Source organism: Strix aluco, chromosome 15 (genome assembly GCF_031877795.1).
Source record: "Strix aluco isolate bStrAlu1 chromosome 15, bStrAlu1.hap1, whole genome shotgun sequence".
In the NCBI taxonomy this organism is placed as follows: domain Eukaryota; kingdom Metazoa; phylum Chordata; class Aves; order Strigiformes; family Strigidae; genus Strix; species Strix aluco.
In genome coordinates this window covers 3284034-3303120 of record NC_133945.1, presented here as the reverse complement: position 1 = coordinate 3303120, position 19087 = coordinate 3284034, and the positions used below count along the sequence as shown (strand labels likewise).

General features: G+C 42.6%; 2 protein-coding genes across 5 annotated transcripts in view; one reads left to right on the top strand and one right to left on the bottom strand.

The window, feature by feature from the left end:
• Positions 1–19087, bottom strand: part of IFT140 (intraflagellar transport 140) — a 91612-nt gene that overhangs the window by 15796 nt on the left and 56729 nt on the right. The gene's annotated exons all lie outside the window — the stretch shown is intronic.
• TMEM204 (transmembrane protein 204) overlaps positions 3505–19087 on the top strand; it is a 32013-nt gene continuing 16430 nt past the window's right edge. Inside the window, exon 1 of the mRNA XM_074840723.1 lies at positions 3505–4622. Within this exon, the coding sequence (XP_074696824.1) occupies positions 4343–4622 (280 nt within the window). The 5' untranslated portion in view covers positions 3505–4342. The remainder of the gene's footprint in view (positions 4623–19087) is intronic.

The window sequence follows — 19087 nt, the reverse complement described above, 5'->3', positions numbered from 1 at the left end:
AAAATGAAGTTTTCTCTGATGTAGCTAAATTATGTTAGGAGCTTTTAAAATGTGTTTATTGGATTCTAGTTATGCCTGTTCAGTGGGACTAAAAGATAAGGAACTAAATAATATATGAAAAGTTGTAACAATTCAATGAGATCCTTGATAGCATTATTCATATCAAATGAGTGTTTCTCTGTGAAACAGGTCAGGCGTTTCTCATGTAGGAACAAAACATTGACAGCTGTCTGGATTATTCCTAAAAACTCTTCCCTGGCAGAAACAGAGTATTTGATAAAGCAACAAAAGCTTTACAGAGCAGTATTTATGATATCATATTAAATCCACAGCTTTGTCTGTTCCAACCTTACCCTGATAAACCCAACACCAAGCTACTGCTCAGTGTGAATTGCATCAGACAAAACTCGTGTGTCCTGTGGAACGCAGCAAGCACAGCAACTGAACATACTGCTGCACACTGATTAGTGGAGAAGTGTTCGTTAAGGTGCTGCTTTTTTTTTTAAGGATCAGAAGGATTGCTGGACTGGTTTGTCCTGGAAGCACGAGATTTCTGAGTGAGGACAGAGAATGTCACTGACTCTGAATGTGCCAACAAGAACCATTTGATTAAAACTGTAACAAAAATGAATAACTGAGCCATTTGGGTATGAGCAGGGTAGGAAAGTTTACCAGATCTTTGAAAATCGTGTTTAATTTTGACTTAATGTGATCTATTCATTTGGGGAATTCTCCAATTTTATATCTTTAGATGTTTTTATTAGTTGAATAGAACGACAAAAAGCTATCTGTCTATTAAAAAACAATAGAAAAAAAGATTATGCCCTGCATAAACAACTGTAAACAGAATTTATTAGGTAGTAAACGGACAAATTCAGTATGGAAGCAACTACTTATCTGATATAATCTAGATTATTAAGATTCTGAAAGTAAAATTACTTTTACATAACTGATTTCTCACCCAGAAAGACCCAAAATGCTTTATAAGCCGCTATGCAAATTGTATGGAGTAATTTAACCTACCCCTGAGCAGAACCACTCTCAAGCATGGAAGAAACAATTAGCAAACAACTACTTCCAGACAAGAACAACCACCAGAAATTTTGCCATGGGAAAAAAAAAAATCATGTGCTTGCTGAATTACTGCAGCCAACAGCAGTTCCTACGCCTTGCACTGCTCCTCAGACACCCCCAGTGCTGCATTACCCGGGCGAGCTGGAGGCTGCGGTGCTGCTGGCCTTTCTGCTCTGTAAGCCATGATGGGGGGTCCCCGAAAATTTTCCATTATCACAAAAAGTCCCAAATCATTTGTGATGTGGCAGTCCCCATCAACAGAGACCACAAGGACTTAAAATTCTGCAGCCTTTTTGGAGATGGCCACCTCGCCAGAGCTAGAGGGGTGAAGCATCCGATCGAAAGCCAACTTCTGACACCAGTCCCAGTGCCACCTCCTGTGTTTTCTGTGGCAGTGAACGGATCCTCTTGACTCATCCACAGCTGTTCCCAGCTGCAACTCCCTACACAGCCACCCACTCGTCTGCAGCCACGAGAAGAGGCAGTCTGGGAGACAGAAAGATTTTCTTCCTCTGGGAAAGCTGCCCTAAATGCAAACTCATTGACTTGCATGGATTTGCCTATGAAACATGAAGAATTTCTCAAGTATCATATATCTCAAACCACAAATTAATGCCATATGACGTTTAGATCACCTGGTCCCTTTGATGCTCAAATACAAGTATGACGTAGGAAGAATTTTTTTTAATGTTGCTGGAATTCAAAAAAGAGGTTGAATATTCTCACACCAAATAATTGGAGTGGAAAGAGGAAGAGACGTGACTAAGTCTTAAATTATTACACGGATTTGTTCAGCCTTTGTAAAATACAATTGCCTTTTTTTTTTACATATAACATGCGAAGAAAGTTTGTGCCCTTCTGAAAATACATGCTCAGACTTCAACAAATCACAAAAATCAAAGACAGGAGGGGGCAGAAGCAAGGGTGCAAGTGGGTAGAAGAGATTTTCCCTAAAGATAAATCTCTCCTGGCATTAGCTGTATATGAACATCATCTGTCTTGCTGCTGAATCACAGGCTTAAAATAATGACAAATAATCCATGGGTTATAAAACACAAAAATACAGTCGTCGTTGTTAGGAATTTTCTTTGAAGAATGGCAGACACCAGTGTGTTATTTATACGGAAACTTCTAAAACCAGAGATGTACAGGAACATGACCAATCACAGGAAAAAAAAAAAGAAACCAAAGATGCTGTACTGCTGTCAAAGTACGAAGATGCTCAAAGTACCTAAAGCTTAACCCATTTAAGGATTAAAAAGGAACCAAGCGCACAGAGGAGGGGTGAATTCGTAGCCAGATTTGTACATTCAGTTCCAATAGCTGAAAACTAATTATAGGGGCATATGAACTGCACTGAAATATTTTCCACTCCTCTCAGCAACAAGTCTTAGAAAATAAAATGTTGCTTTTCAAAAAATTTCCAACCAGTTTGTCTACATGTATTGGGGCCAAATAACTTAGCAGGTAAAACAGAGATGCTATAAAATTAAATCAGTTTCTAATCTAATTTCATTAATTCCACTGATGTGAACTCTTGTCCCAACACCTCGGGTGCTGCTGTGGTGCAGATGCACCTGGTGATGCGGGTGCTGTGCCACGGCTGCTTCCTGCTCCCTCTCCAGGCTGTTGACAAGAACGTCACACCTTCATTTCACAAGATACTATTTAATACTACACCTGGTAGAGTATTTTTTCAGCCTAAAGAACAGGCTCAGCCCACGGCAGGGCACAGCCACGGGCAGTAATGGCCTGGGGGGCAGCAGACGGCAGTGGCCACCGCAGGGCCAGACCCCCAGGGACGGTGACCTCTGGCCCGTCCGGCCAGCGGTGGCACCCGATGGGAACAGCCAACAGCCGTTTGGGAAGCCTCTCTGCAAGACCCCTCTGGAAACATCCGTGCTGACAGTCTGAAACATCCTCGTAACTCTTTTTGAATCTGTTTATTAGAGCAGCTTTCCCTTCAGCTTTGCAGTACCAGTGCTGCAATGCAGCGATTTTCAACTTCATTCACATCGTGACACTTGCAACTGCCTTTTCAGACGCCTCAAATTCGTTTATCAGGTTGAGAATCTCGAGATTTTCTATTTTCTATTTATCTGCCATGCTCCCTTCTAGGGTTGCAGAGCAGAAGGGGAACGCCAGTGGACCCCCCCCACACACCACTTTCATCATGCTGTTCAACAGATAACCCCATTATTGTTTTGCTTTCGGTAAAACGCATTTTAAAATCCCTCTCCGCAGTCCGTGTCTGCAGACCTATGTTCCAAGGGTTGAGGCTGGGGATTTCTTTTTTCCCTTTTACAGAGGACTCCGATCTGCTCCCCAGGCTCCTCTGCAATGTGCAGCCCCGTCCTCCCAGCCCTGCTTTGTGCTGCCGGGAGGACAGGAGGGGAGAGGCGGGGAGGGGGGCTCTCCGAGGGGAGGAGGTACAACTTTAGAAGTCTCCATAGTCCTTTCCTTTCAGGAAACACATCCTGTTAATGTTTGACTGCCGTGGCACTGGCTCTGTTTGTTGCAGTCGACTACGCCCTGACGCTCACCAAAACCAGCCACAAAAACAGCCATTTCCTCTTCGTGGAGAGGTGGGGGGGCCTTTTCCTCACAGCAGTGGCTGTTCTCCGGGCCCTGCACTCGCAGCTCGGATCTTCAGAGAGGGACACGGCAGAGCAAACTCCTTGAGATACTCCAGACTCGCAGAGCTCCTCGGGGATGACAGCATTCACCTCCAGTTTGGCTTAGTTTTGAGAGGATGACATTTGTCGCGCTTTGCGGGATATTCTGAAGTTTGCACTTGAAAAAAAGGTTTTCGGAGCGGCGCTGGTTGACTCGGAGGACTTGGCCCGCTGCTGCTGAGCATCCCCGCCTCTGCCCCGGCACCAGCTCAGGCTCCCAAGCATCGAGTCTGGATTCTTTCTGGATTCGCCTCGTCTCACAAGGAATGGACCTCCCTATCGTTCAGTTCATCACAGGACTGGCATTACTTATCAAAGTGCAAGAAGGTGGATAAGCCAAAGCTGGGAAGGACCTAAAAACCTTCTTTGTGTTCTTATTTTATGGAATTCTCCTACCTACCTCGCAAAATTCTCATTTCCTTGATCAGAAACACCTCTGGAGTTGACTTTGAGAATGAACGGTGATGTCCTCTAGCCCTTCGTAACATCCGAGCAAAGCTGCCTCTGTTTCAAGTCCAATTTCAATGTGCTGCAGCTGATCGAGACCTCGTGTCTTCTGCAAACAGAGACTGGCAGCAAGCTGACAGTCAGATATGACTGTCCAGAAACTGGTAGCCACAGCTGTGTTGGTAGCCCTGGTCTCACTTATTCTTAACAACGCAGCTGCCTTTACTCCCAACTGGGTGTACCAGACCCTGGAGGACGGACGTAAGCGCAGCGTGGGGCTCTGGAAGATGTGCTGGCTGGCAGAAAAGAGCAGAGGAGGTGCAAGCACCAGTGCCAGGCATGGGCAAGGGGAGGAGCGCGAGTGTGAAGCCCTGGGCTGGGGTTCGGAGTCAGCTGGGTTCCAGGAGTCACGCAGTACTGTCAAACGTAAGTTCAATCTCTTGTCTTCTCTGCTTACACCAGGTCGCAACTGAGACCGTGTACGTGGTCCCCAGGAGATTTATAGCCTAGCAGAGCATCCTGAAAGCATTGTTAACCATCTGGTTCTAAACATCTCTTAACACTCATCCCCAAATAAATTAATTTGGAAAAATAGTAATGATGATGTCCACCAGTGATGAACTAAATTCCTCCTCCTCCCACCCCAAAAGCACTGACCTACATTGTCTGGTTTAAACGGAATGAGGTACTTTGAAAAAATCGTCAGTGAAGTGTAAGTGTAAAGCTTTGAGACTGCTGCTGCTCGCTTCTCCCTGCTGGGTTCCTGCTATAAGCATATCCTTTCCTGCTCAATACATTAAACCCCAACCCCAATTGCTCTCAATACCATAAAATTAAAAAAAAAATCCCAAAGAAAGTATTCAGATGCCATGCTAAGTTATTTCTCCCTTCTGTTTACTTTTGTTGGAAGTGCCAGGAACAGAAAAGACAAATAGTTTTGGTAAAAACATGTAAAATTGAGATAGGCCTTAATGTATGCAACTGTTCTTCTTGATGAAAAAACACAATTAGTATACTACTTGGGGAACATGAAAATCCCTACGCATGGTGTATTTCTCATTTTGTGAATTCACAGACACAGGGGATTTGAAGGATGCATATAGCTTAAACTGAGCTAGTTAAATTGGGTTTTGTAAGATGAGACCTGTAAGCCAACGTTGAGAATTATAAAGATGAGTAATACAAAAGTACACCTTGCTTATCACGTTCGTAATACTAACGGTGCAACCCTGCTCTCCCTAAGAAAGTAGAGCAGAACTGGCTTGGGATGCTTCCAGCAGCTGGCTCCTACACCCCTACAGAGGTCAGGGCTGTGAGCAACAGTGCCCGGGGTCCTTTGTTCAGCCAAACCAGTGCTTTAACTGCATCCTCCAAGGAACTGAATTTAATAGAACAAATGTCTGTAACGTTCATGCCTTGACAGACACTGGGATTCTCCAGAGATTTTATCATGAACAGCTCTGGGGCCTCTGAAGGACACTAGCATTAGTAACATGTGTGATTTCAGACAGATTTTTTTTTCATGATTTGAAATGTGGAGAAGGAGCAAAATGCTCTGCCTCTCCTCAGAGTCTCTTATATCCCTCTGGAGATGAAAACAAAGAAATATGAGAGGAATTTCTTTTTAAAAAATGCTTTAATGTAGACCCATTTCATATCATGGTTTCCAACAAAACTGTGCAGTAACATCTTTTGCACATTCGCTAATATTAAACCTGCATAAATCACAACCAGAAAACTTCTAAACTGTTATAAAGCCCTAAACCTAACTTTCAATTCTTTTTTAACTGAAAGAACTTTTGTAATGACAAATAATTATAAAAAGGATTAGATCGTTGGAAAAGTTCCTTGATGTGTATCTGCAGTTTCTTCACTGGAATCACTGACCCAATTAATATTTATAAGCCATGTTCTAACTTGAAAAACATGCATACCAGTCATGAATTTTAAAAGGACATGCTCTATATTCAACGGCTACAGTGAGCCCCTGCATATTGAATTTGGCTCCTGCAGCATTTTAAACGCACAACCTTGTATTTCTTGCTGTGCCCGGGTCAGAAGATGGGTGGTGCTATAAAGACTGGCACAGTGGTATCAGTTTCATGGCAGAATTGTATGGGCAGCAGTTTCTTACATGAAATGGAAGCAAAATGTGATAGAAAAATTTAAAGTTTCAAAGTAATAATTATACCATGATCAAGTCCCAGAAGAATTCTCTAACAAACACTCTTAAAAATTCTAATTTAAAGGAGGACTTTGAAGCCAAATGACTCAATTTGTATAGGAATGAAGCATTCCTCCACTATTTAATCTGGAAGCAAATAGAAAGCAAAAGGCCAATTCTGAATCTTTATGAAGCATTTAAAAGAAGATCTCACCTCTGCAGGTGTCGTGACAATCTAAGTAGGAAACAAATCTGTTGCACGTATCTTAAATATGTTTCCATGGATTGTCACATCATCAATATGAGCCTGATGCTGCATCATGGTTTTGTAATTTTAAAGAATTTCTCTAATGAGAAATCACATGTAATATATATGGCAATGCTTATCTGCCAGTTGTAGATAAATCACAGACATATATGTGTGTCTGTGTATATACATCCATATAAAAAGAATTTTCTAAACAAAGACATTCCTTCCTCAATGGTAAGAGTTAACATGGAGTATTTTGGATGCCATTTGTGGAACAATAAATAGGAAATGTGTTCTTCCAATAGCAATGCTAAAAAGTCCACAATCTTGCTCATATAAAATAAATTATATATATACACACATATATATATTTGGGGGACAAGTTATTTATCTCACAGTTCAACAGAAAAACTAAAACATTTGAGAATTTGCTTTTCCATATCCTGATGAGTTCTGTACAAGGAGGATGTAACTAACAGCCAACTAAATCACAGAACCACAGAATCGTCTGGCTGGAAAAGCCCTTGAAGCTCCTCCAGTCCAACCATCAACCCAACATTAACAGTTCCCAACTCCACCAGATCCCTCAGCGCTGGGTCAGCCCAACTCTTCAACCCCTCCAGGGATGGGGACTCCTCTCCTGCCCTGGGCAGCCCATTCCAACGCCCAACAGCCCCTTCTGCAAAGAAATCCTTCCTAAGAGCCAGTCTGACCCTGCCCTGGCGCAGCTTGAGGCCATTCCCTCTTGTCCTGGCGCTGGTTCCTTGGCTCAAGAGACTCATCCCCCCTCTCTGCACCCTCCTTTCAGGGAGTTGGAGAGGGCCATGAGGTCTCCCCTCAGCCTCCTCTTCTCCAGACTAAACCCCCCCAGTTCCCTCAGCCGCTCCCCATCAGACCTGTGCTCCAGACCCTGCACCAGCTCCGTTGCCCTTCTCTGGACACGCTCGAGCCATTCAATGCCCTTTTGCACTGCTGTAAGCAGGCTCACTCGCTGGCAGAGAAGCACATTCTTAAAACCTATTTTTCACTGACTTTCACTGCCTGCTCCTTCTCCCGCTGACATCATTGGCAAAGCTCCTTTTCAAGGGACACAGTAAAGCTGGGGTGGGTTTTTTCTCTCATCATGTGCACAGCTCAAGCAAAATCATTTGCAAGAAAAATTATGGAAGTAGCTCATTGTGTCAGGACTTGCATGTGCTTAAACTAAAAATAAACTCCAGCAAATTGAAACAAATAATAATTGAAGTTTTGCATATTTTGGGTAAAATTCTTAGTAAACGATCTGTCAAAAGATTGTGCAGGAAACAAGCAGGAAAAGTCGATGTGATGGACCATGTCTGCCAAAAGCCTCTCTGGAAACGCTAAGTCCAAATACCAAATAACCCTCTGATACAATTCCCCACTAACAGGACATCTGTGTGAATTATTTCACCGTAACACAAACCACTGGAAAAAGAGGAAAACTAAGGTGTTTTGCATCCTGTGATGTAAACGCTGTATTGAGAATATTAAAGTGTCAGTAAAGGCCCACTGGGATAAAGTGACATAAGAGACAAAGGGGGATGGTGACAGATGCTGCAGCAAAGACACACCATGAGAAAAAAAGATTAGAAATAGAAAAAAAAAAAAAAATCCAGGGACAGGAGTAAATGATATTAAAAATATTATACAGAAACAAAGTGTCTCAATGTGAACTATTTCAACAAGGCACAACACAAGAAATGTGGATGACCTGGTCCTAGGGGAAAGCACCTCAACTCTGTTCTTCAAGCTCAAGCCTCTCTGCTCCTGGAAGGGGGAGCTCTCAGGCATTTGTCTTTATCCACTTCTTTCTTCCTCTCCTTCTCACTGCGCAGTCCTGCACCCTTCATTCAACCGTCTGTGATGCTAAAAAGCTTCTGTGAGACAGTTCAAATGACTAACAGCAAGAAAACAGCCAGGTTTGGAGTGGAAGGTTGCAGGGGGAGATGGCGTTTTTGCATGGTTATTTCTGTGTTGGATTAAGTGGTGGTATCGAGTCCAACAAGTACTGCTTCTAGCACAAGCTAAGTGATGCAAGCGCGGTGACGGGTGAGATAGCTCTCTTTTAGTGGCAACAAACTATCAGATCTGAAATCTCTGTTTATGCTGAGAAGCAGAGCCCAGTTATGAGGACACCAATCAAAGTTTTTCTAACGTGGACAAACCACTAGATGAAACAAACTTGAAGGCTTCACCAAGAACTCAGATGGTACATCCCCCCTTCAAAATACTTGAAGGAAACCTAGCCAGGTAGCCTAACTCTCCTGTCATCTGAGTGAGGGCAAAGAAATTTGCCAAAGTTTATGGAGATGCAGTTTCAGAGCTGTCGAAAAATTTCAGAATATTACGCTCTTGTCTGCATCTCTTAACCCGTCAAAAAAAGACCACATGTAGTAGAAGCATCCACTTAGTAAGATCTTGGCTAAGACAGTGTGTCTTGAGTACTCAGTACTCAGCTTTGTGCCCACTTAGTGCATGAGCAGACACAGCAAGCGGAGCGATGCAGCATCACACGGGGACACACAACCTGCTTTGAGTAGTGAGAATACATAGCTACACCCCCAGTGATGCCCCTTCTCAGAGCTAACCAGACCTACCCAAAGCCACCATTACCTACATCCTGGCCCAGCACCAGGCCAGCACTGTGTTACACTGTGTGAACACACCAGATTGCTTGGAATCAGCTTAGATATTTTTAACCACGCTGCGCAATACAAATATGCCCTTAAGGCCTACTGTGCTAGGAGGCTGTCTCTGGGTGGACAGATGGAGCTGATTTATTCATTAGCCAAGGTCACAGTCTGTCCCTTTGTGTCTAAAGAACATTACGAACAATGTGGAGACACAGGAATAGGGAGGGGTTTAAAAAGATATAAAAACCTTGCTCGGTTCTTCAGGGCTCCAGAGGACATAATGCAAATCTCAACAGTGGGAAGCGTGTATCAACTACAGATGCCCAGAGTAAGATAGTTCTCATTAATTGTAGTTCTTACAAGGAAGTAAAACCAGTGCCAGGGAGAGGCACGATATCACGAGCAACTACGTGACTGCCATAGGGACCAAATATAAACACCTGTCCAGCCTAAACGTATGATTTATGTAAACACATGTACACTGTGAAATACGGTGGCTAAGGCAGGATGCGGCTCAGTGTGGGAATCAGGAGCTGACTTTTGCTTGCAGAGGCAACAGCTAATGTCCACTGTATTTCCACAAATTTCTCTGAAATTTGGCTGGATGGAAGCCAGGCTGAGTCAAGCACAGAATCACAGAACCACAGAATCATCTAGGCAGGAAAAGACCTTGAAGATCCTCCAGTCCAACCATCAACCCAACATTAACAGTTCCCAACTCCACCAGATCCCTCAGCGCTGGCTCAACCCGACTCTTCAACCCCTCCAGGGATGGGGACTCCCCCCCTGCCCCGGGCAGCCCATTCCAACGCCCAACAACCCCTTCTGCAAAGAAATCCTTCCTAAGAGCCAGTCTGACCCTGCCCTGGCGCAGCTTGAGGCCATTCCCTCTTGTCCTGGCGCTTGTCCCTTGGCTCAAGAGACTCATCCCCCCTCTCTGCACCCTCCTTTCAGGGAGTTGGAGAGGGCCATGAGGTCTCCCCTCAGCCTCCTCTTCTCCAGACTAAACCCCCCCAGTTCCCTCAGCCGCTCCCCATCAGACCTGTGCTCCAGACCCTGCACCAGCTCCGTTGCCCTTCTCTGGACACGCTCGAGCATGTTGTAGACACATTATTTTTTCAAAATATACAGATGAAGAAAGGAGGCCCACTGCATTTGGAGAAGACAGGAACTACCATCAGATTTTTAAAAGCCCCAAACCTTATTGTATACATGGTTGCCTGGTAAACTGCTCAGGCTGTTACCCAGAGATGGAGGCAGTGCAGACAGCTGGCAGCTCAGGGCTTGTGATTTCCCCTCCTAACATCTGCAATACAATCAATATTTAAGTAAGTTAAATTACTAATTTCAATATTTAAATAAGTGAAATTACTAATGCTCATTTTAACATGGATTTTACTATGCCGTGTACTTATTTTGGAAAAGTTCAAAACTTTGGGGGATTCAGGATAGAAAAATGAACCTAATATATGTTTTAATACAGTACCTCCACAGGCATTGCACAGAAACGTTCTCAGAGAAATTCATGTTTTATTACTCTCACTATCAAGACTTTGAATTCAATTAAAGCATTAAGAGTGAAAATGGCTATGGAGCTTTTGAAAATTTCAGATTAAATGCATTTATTACAGCCACCAACAGCCTAGTGATCCTTGTAAACAGGCAAACTACAACATGTAGACAACAAACATCTCAACAGGAACTATGCGACAGCCTTGTCAGTTAAAATTGATCACACTGCATAGGAGCGGTCTAAATGTTGAGTTTGGAAGATCCCCATCATTAAACAATAAGCACTTGTTTATGTTGAAAATAGTTGATGTAGCTATGTCTTCACTCCAAAAGTAACTACTGAAGCTGTTAAAAGAACCCACGCAACCAACCACACTCTTCTTCTCTCCCCAAACAAGATATGTGCCTTTCAAACTAAATAGTCAAATACAAAGTTTCACACTCAGATGAGCTCCATCGTAAAGTTCCAAAATAGACTGGTTTCTCCTCCCTCCCCTCCTTTTTTAAATTACTATTTTTATGTGAAAAAGTACAAATGGCACACTTCAGGAAGCTAGCCAGTAGATGACACCAAGCAAAGTAAGTGACTGTTCTCATTTTTCAGATATCCACCCAGCAACAGAACGTATTGAGGACTCCTTGTACCTGAAAGCCATATGGCTGCTTACAGAGATGTAAAAAGGAAAGAGAGAGGGAAAGACTTTCCTTTTCAGGATAAAGTCCTGTCCTTGCAGTAAGACATGCACATAATTCCTTATGTGGAAAGGGTGAAAACTGATGAAGAAAAAACTAGATTCAAATCTGTTTCACTTTTAAGAAATCAGCGTATATTCAGACAATCAAAATATATCTGTATCAAAGAGGCAGTGCTTTAATTAAATCTTCCCACAGTCTCAGTTACATAGTCATGCAAAGGTGCACTTAGATACTGCCAGCATTTGTTTTAGTTTTTTTCCACAAATTTCAACATATTTTCTAATTCATATTCCAAAAAGCAGTTCAAGAGATTAACAACATAAATACCACAAATTTAAATCAACAGAAGAAATTAAATGTCTAAAGACTTCATTAATAGAGCACAAGTTTGGGAGGTGTAGCATGATGCTGTCAATAAATAATTACAGTGATTCTATTTATTGTTATCTCTTAACTCTTTTAACAGTCAGTGCTGAATCTCCTGTGTCTACGTCGTAAAATGAAACGTGGTTGTACTTTGCTTTTTCATAGTGCTCTTGATATTCAAGGCACAGCTCCAGCTAATTTCCATGTCAGCTGCAGAGACTGTTTCTGCACATCTGATCTTTGCTGACAATGCTGACATCCAAAACAAGAGGAACACAGAATTAGTTGCCGAAAGTTTAGCTAAAGTAGATTTTTTTTAGAATTGTAAAGAAGGGTTTCTTCTAAAATTATTAATACAGAATTCAGTTCTCCAGGTTGGAACTCAACTTCATTTACAGCAAGACCATAAGAGTTAGCAAGACAGAAGTCCAGCAGAGAGCCGGTCTGAACAGCACCACTTCCATTTTTTGCAGAGCACTATTTCATGGGTTGAATGAATCAGAGCTCCCGTAAAAAATGGTATAAGCCTATTTAGGTAAAAAGTGTACTATTCTGGCTTTTTCCAGTGTTTGGATGCTTGGCTTTGCATTTCTGAAGTCCCTATAATGTGGTTTTTAAAAATTACTCCAAAAGGCTGAAAAAGTAGAACTCTACTATACAAAACCATGCACTGAGCCCAGCCTAAATCATGGGCAGGCTGCAAATCTTTAGGTTAAGGCACAGGCATAACTGTTACTTATTTTCCAAATGGCTTAGGAACTGGGGCAGGAATGAGAAGTGAGTTCCCCAGAGCCACGCAGCAAGGGCTCGGAGCTTGGACAGAGCAAACTCTCTGCTCTCGAGTGTGGTACCGCAGTGCAAAGACTGTCCATTGCTGGGACAGCAGAGCCATGATGTGATGAACATGCCCAGCACTGCTGGGCTTTCAGAGGATGGAGTTGCCACTGTACTGAGGCTTATCAGACTACCTACTGGAGTGAATATGAATAGAACAGCAGGAGAGCATCCCTTATCTCAGCATAACACCTCAGCAAAATGTCAAGTTCCAGAGGAAAACTGTGCACTCAGAATCTCTTGATTATATTAGAAAGAATCTAATTACTGACCTAGTTAGATTAAACTTTAACAGCAGAGCATGATCTCAGCCTGCAGGCACCCAGCCCAAGAAGATGACGTCTAGCAAAGTTAGAAGCAACTGAAAACAGGTTCTTACAAAAATTAGTGAAGCAACTTAAGCATAAGAAGCATTACCAATTCTAGCCATAATTATTTAGAAATCTCTATTTCAGAAACGCAACCATTTATGCTCCTTTCCAGAATAAAGTCACGTACGAACATTAAGCATTTATGAAGACAGTCAAGTACATCTCAGAATGTACACTCAATAACTCACTAAGTAATCAATAAACCCAAGAACCATAAAAAGGAAAGAGCACCGATAAAATACATTTTTTAAAAAATTCCTTTCATCACAAACACAGCAACCATTGAATTCCTCCTATAAAGTCTGCATTTTTATACTAACAGTGAAAAAAGGTTAGCAACTGAGTAATGTTTGAAAAGCAAGTCAATGATGAAAAGGTACTCCACTCAAAACGCTGGTTGGTTGGAGTAATTTTTAAAATCTATACTTGAAAGGGTAGCTTTTGGTTAAAAGAAACCTGAAGTTAAACACAACTAAAGTAGTTAACACCAAAACAATCAATAGAAACAAGGAAGCAAAATTCCTCGGGAGATTTAAGGTATGGATAAACTGATAGACGTAACCAATTTAGGGTCAGCCTAAGGTGGTGCTATCCTTCAGCTCAGCATAGTGAAGCCCTGCCCATCTAAGTATAAAGTTCAAATAGCATTTTTTAGATGTAACACATCTTGTGTCCCACTGCAGGGACACGGTAACACCATGCTCCCAGCCAGCTTCAGCTTAGGCAGCAGGCAGGCACTTGTGAAGCCATGGTGAGATGTTTAGAGCCACTGCTGTTCCTACACAGTGAGTAAACGTGCAGTCACTAGACTCTTCCCAGGACGGGTAAGTTAATAAGTTACACAAGCTGGACTAAAGTTTACACTAAAATTTTTGTTCACCAAAAGTGACATTCCTCAGGGGATGTTTTAAACGAATATTAGGATATCTTGGGCCATTTAGTTTCTTTCATACACAGCTTGAATTCCCACATACGATTGTTTTTCTCTATATGCAGACAGAAGAGGGGAAGCAAACCTCACAAGCAGTAAGCAATTAGCATAATCTGATTTTTCAGGGAGATCATCCTTCCTCATTATCTCAAAACACTGCAAATTAGTCTTCAATATGACTAAACTACTTCTGCAAAGCACAAAGAGTCCTGGGGCTATCATGGAATATAACAAAACAAAATTGCTGCTTGCAAATCAACATTTCTAATCCAGATGGATACATCTGGTCTAGGAAGTGAGCAAAACAACAAGGAATTTGAATTGGTCTCATCCCTGGAGTTTGGGTTTTGACCCTTGACTGATCGCTGTGTTTTAAACAAAGCAGAATTCATTAGCCAGTACCCCCAGCTGTACAAGAGACCCAGCTGGATACCCTGTCCACCAATTAACTACTTCTCAGAGTAAACTGGGATCAGGATGGGCTTCCAGAAGGAAAAAGTCAGAGACTAGCATTTTATATTAATGAACAAAAGCCACTTAGAGCAGTGTTTTGGAGCCATTCAGTGTCTATTCCCTTTCAGACCTCAACAGCCAAGCTGCATCTTAAGGGAGGTGAAGGAAAGGTGTGTATAAAGCAGAGATATACTCTGGATTGCCCTCCCTCCTTCACCTGTGTCAGACCTTCTGTATAAACACCTTCTGCAGTGTCCAGGTCTGTTCTGCTGGAAGCATCCACCTCTAGCTGTAGGAAACCCCTTTCACAGTTAAACTTCAGGAGACAGGTGACATTAACAATAATGAGTTCAAAACAAAAAAGGTAGGACATCCAAAATACAAAATACCTACGTCATGACAGTCTTAGACAATAGATTCTAGAAGCTAATGGTTAACACAAATGCTACCAGTAACTGTGCAGACATTATAACATTATAACCATTAGGAACCTCTTGTTTTACAAATTGTGGCTAACAAATCATTCTGCAAAAGCTGATGAAGTTTGTAATGGCCACAGAAAGTTACAGTGGGATCACGGCTGCTGTAAATGAAGCAGAAATGTTTGAAATGGTTGAACAAATCACCTTAAATTCATACTAATTATAAAGTCTCTAGAAAACACATCAGGACTGAAGCTGGCTACTGAGGAATTTACAACAGGCAGAGTAAAAGAGCACGAAGGTAAACACTGAATTTCACAGGTCTTACAAAAACAACATTGCAGCCGATTTTATAAGAGATGAGAAATATTTATTGCTGGATTGCGAAGTCATTCAAGCAGGGAAAGAGCTTTGTGGCTTGGCCTTCCTCAGTATGACTTACACCTTCAACGTCTTTGGGTACAGACTCTGAAGAAATGCTTTGAAATTACACACTGAACTCCCTTCCTTGATCAGTGTTGTCCGTGGGTTGTCCGCAATAGAGAGAGGCCAGAGCAACTTTCCACAACTCCCACCTTTTGGGCTGGGAGGTTTCACGTCGCAGAAGCTCGGCTTAGGGCTGCACACGTGCAAGAGAGAATTACCATGTGCTGAGCTGACAACATGCCGAGTTACAATGGCTGTGAGTAAGAAATCAGCCGTCTGCAGGGTGGCGCTTTCAGGCTGAATATAATTAACAAGCTCCACTGCAAGAAGAATGGAGTTTCTAAGAGTTACACATTACTAAAAGTTTGATCTTTTTCCCCTCTGAGGAAGAGGAATCAGTACAGTTCTAGAACAAAACCAAAAGGTGACAGATCGTACATTAAACCTGTTCAAATAAAACAATATCCTAATAGGAAATATGGAAGGGCACTCAATTCTTGTAATACCTTGTTCCATAAAAACAACTGTCTTCACATTCAGTGAAATCCTACCAGCTATTTCCTTTATTCTACCTATCATCCTCTTGCAGTTCCAACCTGGACGATGTGCAACCTTCTTTTTGGTTAGAAGATGCAGCTATGCAAAGTATCAGTTGGATTCCTACATCCCTCTGAACAGCGAAGTGTATTCGGCAAATCAGCATCCCTCAGTGTGCAGTTCTTAGAAACAGCAGTGAAGATCATCAGTGTTACACGTCCAATGCTACTGCACTCTCCAGTTGCAAGAGAGGACAGTGATCATAGAACCATTATTTAAAGACTAAATTATTAGAAATTCTGTTGGAATTCAGTTGAGTCACAGTCATAAGCTTACTATTTGTGGTATGCTATATATAATATCGTCTATGGCAAAGCCAAAAGGATTTATAACACAATTAAGTGTTACAAAGAAGTCATGAAGAACAGTGAAGGCAAAAATTTGGTGTTTGTTGCTCTGCCAAGGGGTAGTATGTATTTCTGGGATGAGCTTCACCCATTTAGAGTATATAATAACTGAGGCTTTCTTTTCTTTTTTAAAGCTCATGCATACTATATACAGACAAGGCAACAGAATTCATTATGGCTGTAAACCAACTATTTTTTTGACACTACAGATAGCTCTGTCAACAAATTAAAGAACTTTAAAAATAGTGGCTGCGAGCCTGCTCTTTACTTCATACATTTCTCCTTTGAAAGTCTTTGCTATCTCTTCAGCAGGCATTGGTCCTCCAAGTATTACAGAAGTCCATTGCAGTGGAAGAACAGAAGAACGCCCCAAATACTCAAAAGTTTTACTGATATTTACAAAGTTCAGATGTCTGAATGTGATTCTGTTACCAGCCAGTGTGCTTCACGACCTGTAAGCATTCAACATGGCAAGAGATCTAAATGCTCCCAATGCTAGAAAGGACAACTTTAAAAGTTAAACACAAAATCTTTGAGCAAACTATTTTCTTGAGCAAAATAATTTTCCTCTCTGGTCAGAGATGAACTCACTAGGAAAAACCAAAAATACTTAGTATGTTATAACATTTTATTCAATATGAAAAAGTTTAATGGACTATGGTTCTTAACTATTTCAGATACAACACAATATTTCATTACATTTTAATTAAATCATGAGTTATTACTTAGAACACTGGAAGCTAAAGATGACCTATGAGGGGAAAATAAAAGGTAAACTCATTTTTGACTCACAAAAGTAGGCCAGACTCAATGATCACCATGATGCAAGTTTACTTTTGCTTGTTTATATCAAGTTTTGTTTTCTGCACTTCCTAGCATTCTCCTTGAAAGATCAGGAGTCAAATACTGGTGGTCAGTGCACCCACTAAAAAACCAGTTAAGTCACTTTTGAAAATCTGGTGGATATTCATGTCCAGAGTCTTTCTTTTTCTAATATATGCCAGCTTAAACACTGAGCTGCTTCTATTTCAGAATAGCAACGACATATTAGCAAGAGATGTTGAACTGGCACAATGATATTTACAAATCCCACCTTTTGCTAGAGAGGAAGGAAAAGGATGAAAACAGGACATCCATCAGGTTAACAGGAAAAGTAGGAAAAAAGCCTGACTAAAAGTACCCAACTTTGCAATGAATATATTCCACTCAGTAGCCAGCTGGAAGACACATTTTAATCAGGTTTCTAGCCAGGACTCCAGATATCTATATCTGTAATAATTTCTGCATTTGTTCTTTATATTTAATTTAGAATCACAGAATATCTCGAGTTGGAAGGGACTCATAAGGATCATCAAGTCCAACTCCCTGCCCCTCACAGGACTACCTAAAAATAAACCATATCACTAAAAGCATCCTTCAGACACTCCTTGAACGGGCTTGGTGCCGTGACCACTTCCCTGAGGAGCCTGTTCCAGTCACCGACCACCCTCTCGGTGAAGACCCTTTTCCCAATGTCCAATCTGCGCTTGCCCTGACGCAGCTTCCTTCCATTTCCTTGTGTCCTGTCACTGGTCACCAGGGAGAGGAGATCAGCCCCTCCCCCTGGGCTGCCCCCCTTGAGGAGGGTGTAGACTGCGATGAGGTCACCCTTCAGCCATCTCTTCTCCAAGCTGAACATCCAGGTGACCTCAGCTGCGCCCTGTAAGTCTTGCCCTTGAGGCATTTCACCATCTTGGTCGCCCTGCTCTGGGCACACTCTCACAGTTTGATGTCCTTCCTGTATTGAGGCACCCAACACTGCACACAGTGCTCAAGGTGGGGCCGTGCCAGTGCAGGGCAGAGTGGGACAATCACCCTCCTTGGCTGGCTACTGACGCTGTGCTTGATGCACACCAGGACACAGCTGGCCCTTTTGGCTGCCAGGGCACACTGTTGACTCATATTCAACTTGCCATCAACCCAAAGCCCCAGATCTCTTTCCACAGGGCTGCTCTCCAGCCCCTCATCCCCCATGTTGTACGTATAACCAGGATTGCCCCGTCCCAGGCAGAGAATCTGGCACTTGCTCTCTAGTCTATCCAGATCTCTGTAAGGCCTCTCCTCCCTCGACAGAGTCCACAGCTCCTCCTAGTTCAGTGTCATCGGCAAACTTACCTAATGTACATTCAATTCCTGCATCCAGATCATTTATAAAAACATTAAAGAGCCCTGGCCTGAAAATTGAGCCCTGAGGAACCCCACTGGTGACTGGTCACCACCGGGATGTAACCTCATTTACTAGAACTCTTTCAGCCCAACCCGTCAGCCAGTTGCTCACCCAGGGTATTATGGACTAGCTGTGTGCTGGACAGTTTATCCAGGAGGATACTGTGAGAGACAATACCAAAAGCTTTGCTAAAATCCAAACTCACCACGTCTACTGCCTTCCCTTGGTCAACGAGATGGACGTAAGCTGGTTAAGCAGGACTTTCACCTCGTGAACCCATGCTGGCTATGACCAGTGACCGTTGTCTCTCAAGTGTTTTTCAGTAACTCCCAGAATAACCTTCTCCATAATTTTACCAGGCACTGAAGTGAGACTGACAGGCCTGTAATTACCTGGGTCTTTCTCCTTTCCCTTCTTGAAAACTGGGACAACATTTGCCAGCTTCCAGTCGACTGGGACCTCTCCAGGCTCCCAAGACTATTGAAAACTAATGGAGAGAGGTCCCACGATGACATTGGCCAGCGCTTTCAGTACCCTGGGATGAATCCCATTGGGCCCCATAGATTTATGCAAATCCAGCTGGAGCAGCAAGACTCGAACAGGTTCAGGGTTGGCTGGGAGTTTGTCATCCCCCCTCAGTCACGGTCTCCCAACACCGGGTG